Source organism: Triticum aestivum, chromosome 3B (genome assembly GCF_018294505.1).
Source record: "Triticum aestivum cultivar Chinese Spring chromosome 3B, IWGSC CS RefSeq v2.1, whole genome shotgun sequence".
Lineage (NCBI taxonomy): Eukaryota > Viridiplantae > Streptophyta > Magnoliopsida > Poales > Poaceae > Triticum > Triticum aestivum.
In genome coordinates, this window is record NC_057801.1 from 430688011 (window position 1) to 430701007 (window position 12997).

At 41.5% G+C, this 12997-nt stretch overlaps 1 protein-coding gene and 1 long non-coding RNA gene across 12 annotated transcripts; one reads left to right on the forward strand and one right to left on the reverse strand.

The window, feature by feature from the left end:
- Positions 1-387: 387 nt before the first annotated feature.
- On the reverse strand, positions 388-7577 carry LOC123070205 (dual-specificity RNA methyltransferase RlmN). 2 transcript variants are annotated; one of them, XR_006433536.1, is made up of 9 exons: positions 7297-7577; positions 7097-7199; positions 3159-3256; positions 2951-3081; positions 2749-2857; positions 2067-2258; positions 1845-1981; positions 1115-1503; positions 388-982 (listed from the first exon to the last, which is right to left on the reverse strand). XR_006433536.1 is itself a non-coding variant. In XM_044493279.1 (8 exons), exons 1-8 carry the CDS (start codon positions 7534-7536, stop codon positions 1227-1229), a joined length of 1287 nt encoding a protein of 428 aa, XP_044349214.1. In that variant the 5' UTR covers positions 7537-7577; the 3' UTR covers positions 984-1226. The 2 variants fall into 2 exon arrangements, 1 of the variants encoding a protein (XP_044349214.1); XM_044493279.1 differs by lacking the exon at positions 388-982 and having other exon boundaries at positions 984-1503.
- A 142-nt stretch (positions 7578-7719) lies between these two features.
- LOC123070206 (uncharacterized) lies at positions 7720-12617 on the forward strand. 10 transcript variants are annotated; one of them, XR_006433545.1, is made up of 3 exons: positions 7720-8503; positions 8942-11800; positions 11881-12617. It is a non-coding gene; the product is annotated as an uncharacterized lncRNA (long non-coding RNA). The 10 variants fall into 10 exon arrangements; XR_006433543.1 differs by having other exon boundaries at positions 11892-12617; XR_006433542.1 differs by having other exon boundaries at positions 8942-10693; positions 11536-12617.
- Positions 12618-12997: the final 380 nt, after the last annotated feature.

Consider the following 12997-nt stretch of genomic DNA (forward strand, 5'->3'; position numbering starts at 1 on the left):
TAGAGACACCAATATGATGTTGAAAACTACTCCTACATCACTGAAAATATTGTTAGGAATTCCTTTTTGGTTTTGTTATGCCAGAGCAGCGACTGTTCTAAGAACGAATATATATAAACGAAGCAGGTGCCATGTGAATCAGCATTTAATAGCGGATGTTTCAGACGGGCCCCATGAAAAGGCCAGGACACGCAGTACGCTGAAGGTAGAAGAAAAGAACCAATCCAAAGCGTGGATTTGACGACAGAATGCGACAGCCCAGTCATCAGACTCTGCAAGCCTCGCTGCTACGTCGCTAATAGATCCGTTGATTACATCAGAGATTGCCATCAGAATCTGGCTCAAGCCTCTCGAAAATATTAAACCAAACAAAGACCTTTTAGAAAAACAGCAGCCGTAGAATTCCTTTGTCTGGGATGTCAAAATCCAAGCAAGCAATCTTCTATCTACACTAAAGCAAGGAAGCAGGTGTAGGCCGCTACTCCATTTTGGCAGCAGATTATAGTGCTAAAGGCGCCCAAATCCCCATTGGTGCGGTCTTGTAATGCAATTGCTTTTGGAAAGAAGGCGCATTGGTTGGTGGGTCTTGTGTTAGATCACTTTGCCCTTTTCTTTTCTTTTCTAAGTAGGGTGGTCAGGTCAGGTGGTGGCACACCTTAACGGTTAAGGTATCTCAAGCAAGGCAAAGCATGCACGTAGGCCCTTTTCTTGTCTTTCTGTCGTTCCTGCATCATCTAATCCAACATGACCAGCAATAGCTGAGTAGATTCGAGTCTTTTGGAACTACTACCTGCAACACAATCGACTTTGGCGACTCAGACCGCGTCAGAAGCTATGTGAGATGCCCGGATGTCATGCGTCTACTCAAAGTTGCTTGGAGCATGCCGATCCAGAGGTGCGTCTCGTCTTTATTTGATACCTAGCCGTCCCTGCATCAAACAGAAAAAGATGCAGGTTCTTTGCTGACCAAATGTTCTTATTTCTGCAAGAAAACGAGAGATGTATATTAATCAGAACATGGGTTACAATCAGCACAGATCAACTGTTCAGCACTTGCCATCAAAATTCAGAAAATGCTCGACGGTCGTAAGGCTGGCTCAGAAAGATGCTTGACCTGAAAGAATCAGCGTGGTTTTATCCTCATTACACGCATATTACTGCCTTGTCTTCCTGAAGTTGTTCCCAGGCATCTGTTTTACTACCGTACGAGCACTACGTATTTAGCTTCATAAGGCGACCTGAAATTTCTCAGGAACACGGAGCAGCGGTAGCTGATAGTCACCAGGCGCTCCTAGCTGCCCGCAGGCAGCCATCTGGTCATCGCCTCTGCTTAGCCGAACCATAACGGTAAGGCCGGATTGGATTAACATGTTGCGGAACTCGATAATGCTCTCATCGGGCGTCGGCTTGAATTGTGACCCACTATGGGGATTGAAAGAGATTAGGTTGATCTTGCAGGGAATACCGTGAACCAGCTCCATAAGCCTCTTCGCATCATCCGTGCTGCGAGCATGGTAAATCCAAAAAAGAGTTCAGAGTTCAAGGGATAGATCATTTTGCTGTAAGGTCTTCAAAAAAATTACTTACAAATTGGAACATTTAATTTGCCTACGAGAAACTTGTCACAACAACAATGCCAACTATATTATGTACTGTATAGATCACCATTTAATCATTTGGCCTACATGCATGAAGCAATTAAAAGTTCAGTTGTTCTGAAAAGAACACCCATTTGCAAATGTTTCTATATCCATGTCCCAAGTAAAAATATCACCAGATGAGCTCTTCTAAGAAGAATCGTGAGATGACAACAAGAAACTATTGTTTAACCCAAGATTTCTGACCTGTCATTCACTCCAGCAAGCATGACGTATTCAAATAGCACTATGGACTTAGGTCTCAAACGAAGTTCCTCCCTTAAAGTGCCAAGAAGCGTGCTAAGATTGTACCTTCTGTTAATGGGCATTATCCAATTCCTAACCTGGAAGGGGAAGTTAGTATATATAGCATAGCAAAATAGTACCAAACCATGTAACTACAATAGAATAACAGAATTTGAATTTCACCTCATCAGTTGTTGCATTAAGACTCACGGCCAGATCACAATTGGATTCATTGAGAAAGCGTTTTATCTCTGGAACGAGACCACTTGTGGATACAGTAACCTTGCGAGGACTAAACTGAAGGCCCTGCTCATCAACCATTATAGATGATGCTTTTATTACGTTATCTACGTTGTGCAACGGCTCGCCCATGCCCTGTAAAAATTAGAGATTAATGGAAGATTGTTGTGGAAAAAGTGATAGCATCTTATTAAAAAAATGCAACAGCATTAATGCTATACAAATACTAGTGAAATAATGCGTACCAAGGCTTCCATGACGTTGCTATCACTAGAGGCTGAACTTATAAACGTGGAATTTCGAAAGGACCAAAACTATGATAAAGGAAGCCATAACGTTATGCCTACAATTTCAACTGTAATGAATACTGATGGCATCGAATACAAATGCAGGCAAAAGCAGGGTAATGCTATCAGGAACAGAGCTAAGTAGGGGAAAACATATCTACCATGCCGGTTGCAGTTCAAGAAAATAAAACACAAAGGATAGTTTTATAGTAATTCAAGAAGAGTGGCATGCAAAAGCAAGATTCACATTCAAGATAAAACTATTAACTACAGTCATATGCTCAGTTAAACACCATACTAGAGTTAGTGTTATTAGTTACCATGAAAAGAATGCTTACCATAAATACAACATTTGTAATAGAACCAAATTCATCTGAAAATAGCTTACGAGCAAACACAGCCTGCTCAACTATCTCAGCTGTAGACAAATGCTTTCTCAAACCCATCCTTCAGCACCCAAAAGAAACAGAAGAGAAAATATGAAATAGCTACTACAAAATCATATAAAGACAAAATGCTATGCAAAGAATGTCGCCAGACCTCCCAGTGAAGCAAAACTGACAATTCATGGCACAGCCCACTTGACTTGAAACACAGACCGTTGTCCGGCCCCTGGCGCTAGGAATGACAACTGTTTCAATCACAGAGGCATCTTCAAGAGAGAACAGTATCTGTAACATCCTGTGTTCCCAAATCAATCATATTCTGAGAACATTACAGAAGATATCAGTGACAGTGAAAGAGCTACCTTTCGGGTTCCATCCGATGCAGTAATAATGTCTTTAACAGTTAATGCCTTGAGATCAGCATGATCACTTATCATTTTCCTCAAGTCCTTGTTCAAGCCTGAACACGATTAGAGGCAGTGCAACTGAATTCACTCAACCAGATACTAACAACGGAACATAGGGCAAAAATATTGTACCAAAGAAAAGAAACATGAGTAAATGGCCAATTTAACAAGTATAATTTCAAGTAATAGAACAAACCCCAAAACGTAATATAAATGGTGTCGAGGTGGTGAGATATGGAGCCAACAGAATTATTATATTCAAAGTTAGAGCTACATCTACTTGTGCAGTTAGTGGGTTTTCCTACTGAGGAAAAAGAAACTAGTTGATAGTGAAATACCCTCTGGCATCTGCCATCTTATTCTTCTTTTTTTTCTTTAAGATGGATGCATGGTTAGTTTGCAGCTGTCGTTGGCCATAGTATTTTTATTGTATATATATGAGTGTAGTGTGGCAAAGTATGTGTGGAATTGTTGTGCACATGGGTCCACAGTATCAAAGGCAAGAGTACCAGCATGGGAGGAGTCCATGAGAGAGAAGTGCACGAAGAGTCCATTAGGAAAGAGTCATAAGAAAATATCCAAGTCCAATCATATTAGCCTATTAGGAGAGATCAAGGGCCTGAGCATCCGTTATATAAGGATGACATGTATCCATGTTTGAGGGCAAGCAAGAACAAACAATCTCCTCTAAACATATGTCTACCCAATCCCTCACAGCCATGGCGTCTGGCTATCTTCAGCACGGTAGTTATCCCATTGTGAATCAAGGTTCACAGCAGGAATGCAGTTTACTGTGCTTTTGATTTATGAATTACCTAGCTGGTGTAAATCTTTCACTGCTGGTTCAAGAATTCTAGTTGCTGTGGAGATAGCTGCTGTGATTTGGACTATTTGGAAGGCTCATAGTGATGCGAGTTCTAAAAGAAAATATCCTTATGATAGCACTTGGTATAGTCTGTAACTCTGTATTGTTGCTCATTACATTTCATTCTGGGCTTGGCAAGACTGCTGGCCATGATGGCCACTGAGGTGTTCCATTGAAGACTTGGATGGGGAGTTGATTCGCAGACTCATCCTCTGAGTAGAGATGTTTGGTAGTAAAGTTCCTGGTCTCAGTTAGGTTGAGTAGTTCTGTTGGTGTTCATGTTATCTGTTTTTTGGCAGTTGCTATGAATGTAAAACTGCAGGTCTTCCCCTCCTGCGAGAGGCGGTCGTTTTAGTTCTGCGATTTTAGCCCTATATTGACTAGTTGATTCTTTTGTTCTGTGGCTAATGCACCGGCTAGTTATCGGTCTTTGTTGGTGTAAACCTTGTTGTATAATTCTAGTCTCGTGTTTATTTTGTGTTGTAGGGCATTGTTGCCATAGACTTGCATTACTAGTGAAGTAGGTGCTAATGTTTACATGCTCGATGGCATGGCGTAGCCACCAGAACAATAGCACAGAGGCGAGTGCACAGAGGCGAGCCAAAAGACTAGTTCTAAGGGCATTGAGTTACTTGAGGCTTACAAGTAAAGTTGAGTTGATCCTTGAGACTAGGCTGCATGTGCATATGAGTTAGTTGTGCTAGTCCAGAACGTGTGCCTGCATGTACTAGCTAGTGGGGAGTGGTGAACGGATCAAGCCGTTATGTGGTTTGGCCGTGCGTGTGCATGTTTCTCTCTATATAAAAAGGCACTTGTAAATCAGTTGTGTTGTGTTGAGAAGATACAGAAAGGGCACAGTTTATGCGTCGTGCCAAAGCGTTTGTCTCTTCTTCTACCATGTGTGTGTGTGTGTTTCCTGGGCAACCCCAACAGTCTTAACCCTGGCGTATAATTGCGGGGGATTGGAACTATGTATACTGAGCAGTGCTCCTGTCATTGAAAAAAATGATGGGAAAGGTGGTAATGAAAAGAACACAGTTACACAGTACCGAACTTTCTTAAATCCATTCCGCTCTGGCCAGAATTACTGGGCCATTCCGTTTCCATGACCAAGACGGTACTCAACGGCTTGCATTTCATACCAGCCAAACTTTCGGCCATTCTGGCTGAATCACTGCATGCCGGCCAACTTTGTTGGGGCCGGCACATGCCGATACCGGCTGGCAGAACATGCCTTTGTGTACTACTGCCCACTCTGGTCGCCTTATAAAGAAATCAGCACAATTGCTTCATGCTTTCATAGGTGAGGCGGTACTAATATGAGATTATGTTTCTAGCAAGAAGAACCAGGACGCATGGAGTATTGGCCTAGTGCTCTTGTAGGATTCTTGCACTTGCATCCATTAGTCAGCCTGGTCTCATTGGACACATAGACAATGTGAGCTAGGCCTGGCCAGAATCCACCCCTTCGTCTTTTTTTTTCTTGTTCTTCTTCGCATTATATTTCTTGTATATATTTCTATATATTAAATACACATGAATTCCGGAACTGACCACTGGAATGCTCCAGTACCAAGATGTTCCTTTTCAAACACGAAACTGCAAAGGATTAATAAGTTTGCACAGTACAGCCAATACTCACAAATGGCCCACAAAGCAAGAAAGAATTTTGGAGATACTAACCAACTGCTCAGAATACATCATTTTTCATAAATAAACATATTCTGTGACATCCAAATATCTTCTATCATGCCTTTCTTAATAGATTGCATCCATATTAAAGTATTAATGTACATAGCCTAAAACAAACCTAAATATACCTGGATCTCACACACTTCTACAGTTCTGCTACCATGCTTCCTCAAGTATTAAAATCACTGCTGAATAGAGTAACTACGAAAAGTCCGAAACAACATATATCCAGGTTCATATCGATAGGGTGTGCAGGGTAGCCAGTACTAATGCAACCCCTACCCCCAAAAAAAAAAGATTTCCCCTTTCTTTCGTCTGTAAGCTATTTTTTTCTAGGTCTTAGTTAGTAGTAATTGTTAGAACTACCAGGTTCTCACCAAGGCCTCGCTTACTGTTTTTCTCAAACACATGCACACAAGTAACTAGTATGAAGCTCTGTAGGTTTATATCAGTAGTAACAAGCTTACATTATTCTACATATGGTGCCTCTTTCTATATAGAGGTTTTAGGTCGGTGCTATAGTAACCGAACTGCTACGATAACCGACCTAGGCAGCCAGAGGCGGGTCCACCATGGGGCCTGGGTGTACAGCTCAGCTTATCTAATCTTCCTTAACTACAAGTCAACTAAGACCAAAATATCCTTAAAAAGCTGCTAATACAGGACATAAGGAATATCCTAACACATTTTACCAAACTCAAATTGACTTCTTGCTCTTCCATGCATGCATCTCTTTGGTAAAAGACAAGATTAACTCTAATAGTAATTATGTATCGTAGATGAAGCAATAGAAATCATGTTAAACACCAGTTAAGTGATAGATATAGTGATTCAAAAACTAGTACTGAACCTAAATCTTTCATGGATAACGAACTTGGTGATTTTGAACTTTTTGTGAAAATAGTCATCCGGCATGAAGTAGTTTCTGCAGTCAATTTAGCTAGCACGAACTTAATACAGTCAAAGGATATGCTTGCAGATGTTCATACTGTTGTTTTTGATGCATTGTAAATAGCAAAAGAAAACCAGATATCTCCCCACAAGGAAAATAATAGCATTAGCTATGATAGCACTTCGAAATTATGTTTCCAACAATATTTCTTGCAAAAAACCAGTTGAAGATTCTGTATCAAGGTATGCTAGAACAACTGAAGGAGGCACGTTTCAAGTAGTAAAAAACAGACTAGCAGCTATAGGTCTCAAGTTTTGAGCAAGACGTTATTCTTGGCGAAAATTGTGGTATCATTTGTCAGACTGAGCTTCAGATTTCGCACCAGGCCCCGCATTTCTCAAGTGCCGACGATAATTCACGGGAAGAAATAAAACTCAAACCTACCAGCCAGCTCGTCGTGGCAATGCGCCCAGACGTTGTTCCCGTAGAGGCATTTCCACAGCATCATGGCCTGTCCCGGTCGGAATCCTTGCGACTGCACCCATTTCTGAGGAAACCCGTGGCAAAATCAGCTCGAACACAAGGGTAGGCCAATGGCTGACAGACGAATCTACGAAACTTGAAGATTGAGAGGGGGCTCTTACCTCGAGCTCTGGGTAGTCCATCCCCTTAAGCATGACCCTGGAGCCTGGCTCGTAGCGGCCGGCGGCAGGGGGCTGTCGGAGAGCGGAGAAGAGGCGTCGCGGCGGGGTAGGGGAGAAGTGGGCGTGGAGGGAGGAGGCGCCCCACCGGAGAAGAGGCAGCGCCGCCATAGGAATTGTTGGTTTGGTATGGTTCCGCGGAGGGATTTTCCTTTGGACCCTCTTATCTGACGCTGGACACATCCTGCATTTCAAACCATCTTATGCCATATCTTTATTTTTAATGTCTGAGTTAGTTGAATAGTATTCACGGTTTATTTTTATTTCATTATTTCAAATTTTTTTATCGCTAGTTTTTTTCGTCCCCTCCTCCCACCCCATTTCGTTTCATCCTCTCACACAACGAAAAATATCTGAACAGATCAGAACTTTTCATGTTGGCGTAAGTTATTTAGTAATGTTTTTATATGAAAGAATCAATCACAATCAATCTCTAAAGATCAAGTCTAAATTAATTAGCCCTACCTTGAATGGCTCAATCACATTTATTGGGAAACAAATGACTGATTTTAAGAAAATTAATGGGTCGTCGCTCTCTGGATCAAACTCCTCCCTCGATCAACGCCGCGTGTTTTCTCTCTTCCTCCAACCTGGCTAGGGTTCCCAGCCCCATCTTCTCCGCCGCCGCCATGTAATCCTCTCCGACCTCGCCTGGAGCAGCCAGCAAGATGCCGCCGCCGTGGCCGCCTCTCTCCCTTCTCTCCTCTTTTTCCCTACCTTTCTCTCTCCTCTAAAGTCTAAACTGTGTGCAGGTCCTCTCCACAGGTGCTGCCATGGCCGTGTCATGGAGCTCGCCCCCGTGGGATGCATGCCCCTCCAATGACGCCCTGTCCAGGTCCTCTGGATCCCGATTTGAGTGTGTTATTTTGCGTCCGATCCTGATTTGGACGGCATTTTTTGAGGCACCGCGAGCGCGCTGGACGGCAAAAAGGGTTGCGTCAAGGAGCGACGCATTGTTGTAAGCCTGTAGCACACCATTGTTGCTACTCCCACCTCGATGGTCTATCTCATGGGTTGCAGATAGGATGTGATATTCTGCAGCGTGGACATCGCCTAGCAATCAGATTTGATGTTGAGAAAGATCCGGCAGGAAGATCTCATCCTGGAACCCAGGAGTGCTTGATTTGATATTGAGAATTCTACTTGCTAGGTATGTACATAGATAGCGTACGGTGTATCCAAAGCTTTGTTTAACCTGAAATTTGTTAAAGCTAATCTCAGATTTAGTAGAAGCCCACAGCGGTTGCAATATTAGAGTTATATCTAGTGTGGGCAACATTGAAAAATTGCATATATCTAATCATCGTATGTGTTATCACCTCTAAAACTGTGCAACATTACTACAAGATAAATCCACGAAGCAGTGTAATACAATTTAAAGAACTTTTAAGCCTTTTTCGAGCAATTAGTCTCCACCTTTCATGGACGGAAGGTGCTTTTGATCTTCTGATTAGTTCCTCCAGATTAGGTTTTGTTCTGCTTGTCAAAGGTTTGTATATGACTGACTTAGATTTGTTTTTCTTCATGCGCATTGTTAGAGTAATATCCATGCACTAAATTTTTTGCATTCTGGATTTCCTTCATGCAGCAGTGTACATGTTTCTTATGATGCCCGTGTGCGTTTACCTTGTCAAGAAGTTCCGCGTGAATGTCAATGCCGATGAAGACAAAGGTGCTCTGCTTCGATCCCTTCTTTTGATTTCGCAAAATGGAAAACACAAGGGTGTCTGGAAATTGAGATCGTTGGTTCACCATCAGAAGCTTCGCATGAACGTCAATGTCGATAATGACAAAGGTGCTCTGTTTCGCTCCCTTCTTCTGATTTTGCAAAATGCAAAACACCAGGGTGTCTAGAAATTGAGATCGTTGGTTCACCAGCAACACAGTCAGTATTATAAAACAGATTGCATGGATGCTTTATTTGTGTGTTCGATGTAGTCTAATTTGATATACGCGGTGATGGTATTGAATCTGCAAAGAAAATATATACTCATTTCCTAATTGCATCTTTTAATCAGGAGCCCAGGACCAACCTTTAGGCAGGAAAGAGGGACAATCTTCAGTAAAGTACAATTTTCATGTCTTCTTATAACATTTGACTGATGTGTTATGGTATCATTCTTCTACTTTCACAGCTATTACTGTGAATGTGTTGACGTCATGTCTTCTCATCATTTGAGCTTACTTCGATATTATTGATTCTAAATCCAGCAAGATCTTGAATATTTTTTCACTTTGCCCATTCAAAAATTTGTTCACCTAGCAACATTCATGATGTAAGCTTTGATTTGAAAAACAACTTTTAATGTTATAGGACAGACAAAGAAGAAGGTTAGGGAGGACATGCCCGAGAAGCTCAGAGATAAGGCAGAGGTTGGGGACACATAGGGGAAGCCTTGAAGGGGGAGATAAGCAAGCTCAAGCACTATGAGCATGGGATGACAGAGCGGCCGACCAAGGCGGTTGAGAGCAGGCGTGTGCGAGAGGAAGTGAACTGGGGAGAGGCAACAGGGGGCATCACTAGGAAGGCAGCAGGTGGCATGCAACATTGGCCTTATCTCTTATGTTCGCCAAGGTGGCCTGTTGTTTCCACAATATGTTTGGATTGTCATGTTGTTATGGTCACGTAGGGTTGAAATTCTTTCAATGCAATTATCTCAGTAAAATCACATGGTAATCTTCTGTGCTCTTGTAAAGAGTGATCATTTTCTTAATCTTAATATTGTGATTAATCAACCAATAGTGTTGTATGATTTAAAAAAAATTAAGACTTTTTTGGCCAATTAATCTACACCTTTGTTCATTGACGGGAGGTGCTTTTGATCTTGTAATTAGTTCCTCTGGATTATGTGTTTTGTTCTGCTGGTCAAAGGTTAGTATATGACTGACTTAGAATTGTTTTTTCTGAATTGTGTATGAAATATCTTGGCGTTTGTGAATCTGGTGGAACAAATGATGTTTAGACATGATTATTTTGCTCCATAGTTTACTGTCTACATCGTTATTATTATTCTCCTAATAGTCACACTGTCCAATTCATAAAAGCGCATTTTGATTTGAGAATTTGGGGATGTGGATGAGACATATTTGTACCAAACAATTTTCTCGCAAATTTCTTACAATCCCCTATAGAACCATCCTTTTCTTTGTAGGGAAGCAAATATTTTGGGTTGTATCATATTAAGGTGAGATGTAATGAATCAATATGAGGTGTTGGAGTAGACTTGGAAGGGCTCTTTGGCTCCACATTCAAGGTGAGATACAGGGTTGAGAAGAAGAGGTTACTATAATTCTAGCCATGTTCGTTGCTCCCCAAGATCTTCTGAAGTATGGCTTTCAGGTATGTCTCCAAGATTGTAAAGGATATGACATTGCCTTTGTTTTGCTCAGGAATAAGTGGTCATGAATAATAAAGGTTTGTTCTTGTTCAGTAATGGTTGGCCACCACATTTTCTTTAGGGTATGGCTAACCAAGTCTTAGTCAAGTGGCATAGTATGTAAGAAAGAAGAAAGATTAGGCTGAAGAAAAAGTTTACATAGTTCTCCATGTAAGATCTAACGAATGTAGCATCGACTGACACTTAACCAAGTCTTGGTCAATTGATATTTAGCAAGACTGTTTTTATTATATGAATTGTTTTTACTGCTTGCATGTGACAGCCAGAGCAGCAGTTAGAATTCTATTTGTTCTTCTATATTCGATAGGACAGGCTCGAGTTTCAGTATGGATAATGTTCCATTGTATTCTAAAGTAGCCAAAGAAGGTCTCTAATAACTCTAAGTAACAGCAACAAGTTCGTCGTCATACCAGTCAGCTATATGAGTACTTTATGTTATTTCAGATCATACACCAACCCCTCCTCCCCCTTTTGTGTATATCTATAGAGAGATATACCCTTGGTTATCTTTCTCATCTTTTGTAATACGCCAACCTCTCCTCCCCTTGCCCTCTGCCTTATCTCTGAACTTTCAATGTTATGGATTATCTTTTAACTACGTTATGGTAATGCCCGTTTGTTTCGTTTCAGAGTTATAAAGAAGTAATCAACTAGGAGCATATTATATATTGTTCATATCAGTTCAAGAGTTCAGTACTGGGCTATAGTTCGGTTTAGTTTGGTTGTTCTGTTTTGCCACTTGCACCGTCATGCAATGATTTTCAGTTCAATGACATGCCCATAGGTTGACAAGACCGATGATATGCTCTCCAATTGATTTATATTTCCATCTGCACTATATTACAACAATTTTCATCTCATGTACATGCTCAGAACATCCAAGATCCGCTCTGAAATTTTGTTACCAAAGTTACAAAGTGATTTGCTCGCAAATTGACATGGATGGACTGCTCTCAAATTGACAACTATTAAAGTTAGTTTAAAATCTCAGCTCGACATTTGCTCCTAAATCTGAAGCTTGTATGTCCTACTCAAAGGGACAACATCTGGTGTGTTAAATCTGAAACTCAAATCTCCTCCTTTTTGTTGACATGTGTGTATGATCCAGTATATCATGCTCAATCGACAGTCCCATGGCAGAGTTGTCCTAGTCATGCCTACATGTCCGTCGACCTTCATCCATGGTCGTTGTACCTCGATGAAACACATGGCGCTCACTTGACACCTTCAGCAGCGGCACGAGGTGACGGCGTGGTGCTGCTATACGGTGACGCGGCGCTAGCTTGGCGCATCCTCTTGCGGTGGTGTGGGCATGGCATTGGCGGTCGCCGTTCATCCATGGCCACCGTACCACACCCAAGGGATGGAGCGCTCGCTTGGTGCATCCCGCGCCAGGACCTCGATGGCGTGGTGAAGCCACGAGCGGTGATGCTACACTCGCTTGGGGTGGAAATGTGGTCTCCCTCCCACCATGTTGTGGCAGCGGCAATCGCTCTCCCACCCACAACAAAGCTCATGGGCGCCGCCAGCGGCAAGCCATGTGTGATGGAAATGAAGGGGTTAGGCGTCATTATTTCTTTTTCTTGAGGTGTGGGTTGTTCAGGAGCCATTATACATGTTTAACATGGAAGGGGTCTTGAGCAGACTGAAACCTATGGATAGATGAGACCTTGAGCGGACTGAAATTGGAGCAAGAGTTCAATATTATTGGTGGTATTCTGGTATCTTTATGTCCTCAAATACCTAGGAAAAGTGCATTCGTGAACTCTGTATAGCATGGTGTCCCCAAACTGAGACAATATTGTAACAAAATTCCCCATAAGGTTTGCATCATTTGTATTAAAGTCATTGCTATTTTCTGACAAACATGCATTATAGATGGTTTTGCACTTGTGCTCCCTGCATCTATCAGCTGATGAAATGACTTGCTATTTCATTGTTTTTGGCAATATATTTGTACACTCAACTTTAGCTCTGAAATTAGTACAATAAATAATTGTTTTTATAGGGAATTATTTCATGGTACAATGGGAATCTCTACTTGGGCTTTTACATATTTATTGAATATATATCTTCATCTGTATAAATTATTATGGTTATTTTATAACTTATGTTGTTACAGTGGTTTTATGAAACAAGTTATGATGTTAATTCTTTTTTGTCATTGCAATGCATGGGCATATGTGTTAGGGCATATTATTTCTTCGTCAGCCATTAATTATTGATAGCCCGCATGTCTCGTGTTT